General features: G+C 37.6%; 1 protein-coding gene across 1 annotated transcript; it reads right to left on the bottom strand.

Moving 5' to 3' along the window:
• Positions 1 to 472: 472 nt before the first annotated feature.
• LOC109220014 lies at positions 473 to 5,090 on the bottom strand. The gene is made up of 5 exons (XM_019384474.1): positions 4,784 to 5,090; positions 4,585 to 4,691; positions 3,256 to 3,712; positions 989 to 1,107; positions 473 to 869 (listed from the first exon to the last, which is right to left on the bottom strand). Exons 1-5 carry the CDS (start codon positions 5,003 to 5,005, stop codon positions 671 to 673), a joined length of 1,104 nt encoding a protein of 367 aa, XP_019240019.1. The 5' UTR covers positions 5,006 to 5,090; the 3' UTR covers positions 473 to 670.
• Positions 5,091 to 6,654: the final 1,564 nt, after the last annotated feature.

The raw sequence follows: 6,654 nt of genomic DNA, 5'->3' as shown, positions 1-6,654 counted from the left end.
CCCTCTATTCAATAGCATACAATTTCCTGTCCACCTAGACAGTCATCTGAGAATCAAAACCAAACTTTAAAAAATTAAGCTTGACCTAGTTCATCATTCTGGAATCAAGTTAATCAACAAAGAACATATGGGGTGAATATGGGCACCTCCTCTGTTATTCCTGTCTCTCAAAAGAAACCTTCAATTACTTTTAAAATCATGCACTTGCTCCCCTATGATGTTGGGGCCCTACTATCTAATTATCTGAGTTGTTGGGCTAAAGTACCCCAAATACACTCTTAATATGGTGTGATATTGTCCGCTTTGGGCCAAGCCCGCACGGTTTTCTTCAAAAGGCTTCACACCATTAAGAGATCCCTACACCTCATATGTAGATTCCCAATCTTTTCAGCTACCAATGTAGGACTTTGTTCGCACACCCAACATGAGTAAAGTTGAAGTCTTTATAATTCTAAGGAGATTATAAAACTTATAGATGAGGGTACAACTTTTTTTGTGCATTCAAAAGAACACAAGAAATTTAAAATACATCATAGTTTAGTGTCTTGTTTTCAAGCACTTCTGTGTCAACCTGCTAATTGCTTCATATGCTACGATCTAGATTCCGAAGAAATGAAAAATAACTTGTTACCTAGGAAGACTTGCATGAAAACAAGGCAGAGATAGAAAGCTAAGCAACACCTACAATGTATGCGTTCCAAGAATCTTGTTGTTGAAAACTTGTAACCTCTTCATACTTTATGTCTCGTCCAGCAGTAAGCCCATATGTGCTTTTAAGTTCTTCACTGTCAGGCATATGTCGGATCCAGAAGTGGACCGACTGAAATCCAGCCTCTTCCAAACAATCTTTGATCTCAGGCAATGACCACCTGTACACAAGAAACACATGTCACGGTATTAGATGAACAGCAGCGATAGAAAAAGGACTACCGCCATAATAGAATGGAGGAAGTGACCTTTTCTATATAATGGACGGGAAGTGACTTACAGTCTCCAGCTATAGGAAAATGCATGGCGAATTTTCCTTTGCGGTTTGTGCAGATTAAAATGGAGGCTGATCCTCGTTTTCCGTTTAATGATGTCGAATTCAGCTTGCTCCCAAACATACTGTGAAATGGATAGCAGACTTTACAATTCAGTTATTTAACAAACAGACTAAAGACAATGTTCCAAGATCTTTTTTTCTTCTTTGACCCGCAAGTTGTTTGGAAGTAACAATTCTTACAAATAGCAGAATTACTACATAGGATGTCAAGCCCTCAGGCCAGGTTATGGCTTACCACCTAAATTTTCTGAGAACTATCATTGATCCAGATGCTTCATACATATCAAAGTATGCCAAAAAGAAACCTAAAGCTAGCATTTCGCTATAAAAGCCTCCTTGCATGTTCTTTTCCAACTGAAGCAATTAATTAAAGGAAGTAACCCCTACCTCACCACAGCAACAGTAGTAAGGATATCCCACCTGACCCCGTTACATGACCAGTGGCAACTTATATACTAGGCCGGTTTTCAACAAGCAGTAAGCCACTTAGAGCATTTTGATGTAAATTGAAACACACAACCATGGTAACATGAATTAAGGTATGATGTCTACCGGGGTGAATTCAGCTGTGAGATAAGATGACAGAGATAATAACAGTTTTATCACTAAGATACAAGACATAGGAGTATGTATAGAAGATTTTCAAGTCATTTGTATCAACATGGTTCTTTGCATTTGTGTCCAAGTTCTGGGATTTTTGGTTCATTTTGTCTAATCACTAAGAGGGTGTTTGGCTAAGCTTATAAGCTGGTCAAACTGACTTATAAGCACTTTTTGGCTTATCTACGCGTTTGGTAAAATTAAAAGTGCTTATAAGTTAAGTGCTTATAAGCCAAAAATAAGCCAAAAGCCATAAATTGGTCTCCCCCAACTTATCAAATTCCAGCTTATAAGCACTTTAGGTTTGACCAAAATATTTACTATTCTATCCTAAAATACTTCTATTTAGAACAAAACTCTTCGTATACCCAGTTCTTCAGCTGCTTATTATTAATTTCAGCACTTTTATCCAAACACGTAACTGCTTATTTTTTTAATCAGCTTCAGCACTTAAAAGTGCTTTTCAGCAGCTAATGCTTATCAGCTACTCTAAATCAGCTAAGCCAAACGGGCTCTAAATCAACCTCGAATTTCTAATAAGCCACTTCAGCTAATAGCTAAAACAGCCTAATCAAATCAAACAGAATTCAACACTTCTTCCAGCCTTCTGATGGCTCTTACCCCCGTACCCCAAAAGGAAAAAAGATAATGCTCAAGCTGAATACCCAATTAATGACATAGAATCTTCAATAAGTGCCACTATCATCTGTCTTTATGTAATGACATAAATTTACATATACATGATAAAAGTCACCATCTTGGAGCCATGCCCTAAGGTGTGTGCCATTTTATCAACCACATAATCATCCCCTTAACAAGACCTAACTTTCTCGATCAAAACCTACTTCACATTATCTTTTTCTTGTCTGTCATGTCACAAAAGAAGTATTTGACATAATGGGGACATTAAAGATTGTAGCAAAAAGTTTTTATTAGACGGGATCCAATACAAAGTAACTCAGACATAACTCTTTTATTTACTATATGATCTTTACCTTAACTAAAGTATAATCTACAGCCCAACTAAAATTATACAATGTCATTTTCTTTGTAAAGATTATGACACTAAATTTGCTTTACGGAATGCTTATATGTGTTTTAGAATTATTCCTCTATTAAGAATGTAGAAATAAGTTTTGCATGGCTAGTGTTAATTGAAGAAGTTGTAAAATTTGGAGGAAAGGTAAGGCCACAAAGAAAGAGCTATAGGGTTGCATAGTTGGGGGGAAGGGTTGGTGATAGCAGTAGAGGATGATAGATCGTAGAAGTGCGTTTTCTTTTTGGAATTGTTGACTCTGTCATCGATTTGACTAAAATGTGTCTTCGAATAAACGGACTTTTAAAGCCTTAAACGGTGAGATAAGCAGGTACACCCCAACTATAATGACGAAAATGCATATAAAAGAGTATCAGCATCCCAGAATTGTCATGTCCAGATTGAAATTTTTTCATTATAGCAGTGTTCCAAATGGTCCTGAAAAGGAAGTGACAACAAAGAAATTATATGCTGAAATTGAATAACCACGAATATGGTAAGAAAGATCCAGATTCTAGTACATGTAATTCAATTATAGAAGACTAAGGATCTCTTTTAGTTTGGATATACATACTGTGAAATTAGGAAATCTTCTCTGCATCCTCAGCTCTTGCTCTGCTGATGTGCCTCCATACAGATCCATCACAAATATACCACCCTTCTTATTCAGAGCACTTAAGGCATGTTTGAAGTATGAAACTAGTTCTTGGCGAGTATGAAGGCAACAGCAACTGTAGTTAAAAGCACAAACTATATCTCTTGCAGGAAATTGAAAATCCTTCATCAATTTGTTATCAGGAGAACCATCTTCACTATCTCCTAATGTTATGTTTTGCATGAGATTTTGAGTAGCGGCATTAACCAATTTGGCCTCAAGAGGTTGCAACACATTACCATGAAATAGGAATATTCTGGAAGAGACATCAGCACCAACTTTGTTCACATTGTTCTCGGTGCACCAATCAAGTGCCTCAACGTCCAAATCTAATCCTATAGCCGTGCGCCTAGTATCATTTCGGAGCCATTCAGTACTGCCAAAATGCATCAGTTACAAAACAACGGTTGAGTTAGCTGAGGAAGTTGCAAAGGGAATGAGTTGAAACTATGCATTAATCTATTTTTGATCGGTGAAACTATGCATTAAACTATGAAACTATGCATCAGCATCAGATAAGTGTTGGAAAAAAAACAGTTGAGTTAGCTTACAAACTCGCAAAGGGAATGCGTCGAGACTATGCATTAATTTATTTCTAGTAGTCGATTACACTTCAGCTTTGATGGAAGGTTGAGGCTAGGAGAGCGGAAGGCTGAGCCTCAACCAGCAAAGGGGTTGTGACAAGTATGGCTAATAAGTATAAAACTATCCTTAGTTCAGCATGGAGACCAATCTGAGATACAACTTGAGGAGTAATCTTAACTTCAAAGTTTGAAAGAAATAATAACTGCAAAAATAGAATACTGTTTTTCCAGAACCATAATCAGTAGGCAAATGTAGTCTATCAACATCCTTAATACCAAATGTTTCAAATTCAAACTTTTAGGTAAGATATGTTTTCAATAGGTGAAGTTTTACTCCATTTGAAACAAGGCAACATTATCATGTTTGTAGATATAGCCTCGCCAAAAGTAAACCTAATATTATGAAACAGATTAGCTACGGAGAAGAATTAATTAAAATAGACAAGCTAAAATAACAGCCTTCTGTTGCTGCATCACCTCTATAACTTGGACATAAATGTAACAAACTACTGGACAGCTTGCAGCAGTATAATTGCTCAAATATCAAAAATGAAAGCAAATCCCTAAAAAGGATGACCGCTAATAGTTTATATACCATTCAGGAGCTAATTTTGCAATGGAGCAAAATAATTAAAAAGTAGACATGGTAGTTGAAAGAGTGTACCTCAAAAGAGCAGTGCCGCAGAAATCTTCCTGGAAATGGAGAGGCACCCTCCCACCTACGTACATCAAGAAGAATTTCTGCAGATAACTTATGTCCCCTTTTGGTGACTGCACAGATACAATAAGATTACCCCACTTTATCCAATTAGCTACTAGTAAGCAAGAAAAAGAGGAGACGTTGACAAATGGGTGTTTCTTGCCTGCACAGATTGTTGGTATAGAGAAAACTTCGAAGGGATATCAACAGTGAGATCATCTTGACTCTCTTTTTCAAGTTGTGGGTTTTCATCTTCTTGTTCTTCTTCTGCATCAGGGGACTCAGTAGGTGGGGCAGCTGGGTATTCTTGCTCTTCCTCTTCAAGATAGTAAGCTCTATCTCTGCGGTTCTGTTGGTGGCTTCGCTTCTTCCCGTTCTTCCCCATTTTCACCCTTTTTTTCTTCTGCCGCCAACGGACGACTATGTAAAACCTTTTTGTTGCTTAAGAGGTTTTGCGTCTTTTTCTTCTTTTTTTTCCCCTTGGTGAAAAATTATTAGATGTAGTAACATGTTGCATACACCCCATAACCTCCTCAATGTAAACTGATGACCACCTAAGTTCTGAAAATTGTGTAGATTGGCCTATTAAAGTTTGTTACTACATATTTTGAGATGGTCAAAATTTTATATCTTTAGATTTGATATAACACCTTGACTTATGCATTGAGATATAGAGAAGAGCTAAACTTTGTGCCCAATGAATAAGTGACATGAACAAAGCACTCACGGTTGCTCCTAAGGTACATCAAAAGACCTCGTCATAATGCAATTCAGTTTGACAACTAATTTGATTTGCATTTGGTTAAAACAAAATCTACATTACTTTAAATTTTTAATCCAAAAGGTTTTGACAATCTTCAATTTTTTGACGAATACACCCACTTTAACATGAAGCCCTATTATCTAAATTAGAACAAACTAATGGTCCTATAGTTGAAATTAGGGTCACGTTCCCTATGTTATGAGGCGGGATTCTAATTATAATTTGAAACATAAAATTCTTACTTTAAGATGGGGGCTAATTGCGTTATCCATAATGGAAAAGCGGGGCAACAGTGAACTTAGGAAAATCGCGGGTGCTTTCTCGCAATAAAAGAACTTCGTTGTTTTGTTAAAAAAAGGGAGAATTACACATAAGTACAACTCATACACACACATTGCAATTGAGTAGCCCAGCTATAACCTTGCAAATCTATAGTCCAAAGACAATAGGCCCTATTCGAGAAAACCTAACATTTTTTTCACACAACCAGCATTTTTTGCGTCAATGCTATTGTCACGACCCCAACTTTCCTCCATAGGACGTCGTGACGGCTCCTAATTTTTATTAATTGTCTCATAAAGTTAATAGTAAAACACTGATTTTGGTAGGAGATAAATACAGAAGCTTTCCTCAAAAATAGGAATGTACAATAGCCTAGCTAAGCATGAAACAATCAAGATAGTTTTAAAGGCTCAGTGATCTATTATGTGTCCGTGCCTTCTTTTGATTTAATTTCGTATCAAATGATCGTCTACATACCATGTATTCTAGATATGTCAACCACAAAAAGAAAAATTAGCAACGGACCATGAACCAGTCAGAACAAGCCTGGCCCGCAATGAACCAAGGCACAAAAAGGAAGGGAAGAAGAACCAAATACGGTTACCAAACCCAGAAAACACCATCATCCATCGGAACGCCAAGCAGAGCAAGTAACGCCACCAATCCACCTTCGTTCACCAATTCATCAGATCGGGATGAGGAAGATATCATCCTAACCCACCTTCTGTTGATTGCCTAAACAAGAACGTAAGCGCTGCATGGGAGAGCAAGTAAGAAAATATCCCAACTGAAGAATAGGAAATTATCACGGAACCACTGAAATACCGTCCATCAGACAAACTCGACGCCTCGGAAAGTAATACCCTTCGAACGATACATCACCTCCCTCACCAAAAAGGTGTCCCAAGAAAGACTCCCCAGGGACACTTAACATTAGGCCGACGAGGAGGACCCCCCCCCCGCCCCGACCGTCGAACGCGTAACTCACT

The sequence above is a fragment of the Nicotiana attenuata genome, unplaced genomic scaffold, assembly GCF_001879085.1.
Source record: "Nicotiana attenuata strain UT unplaced genomic scaffold, NIATTr2, whole genome shotgun sequence".
NCBI lineage: Eukaryota > Viridiplantae > Streptophyta > Magnoliopsida > Solanales > Solanaceae > Nicotiana > Nicotiana attenuata.
Note: the sequence above shows the minus strand (reverse complement) of the source record. Positions and strands in the feature narration are given on the sequence as shown.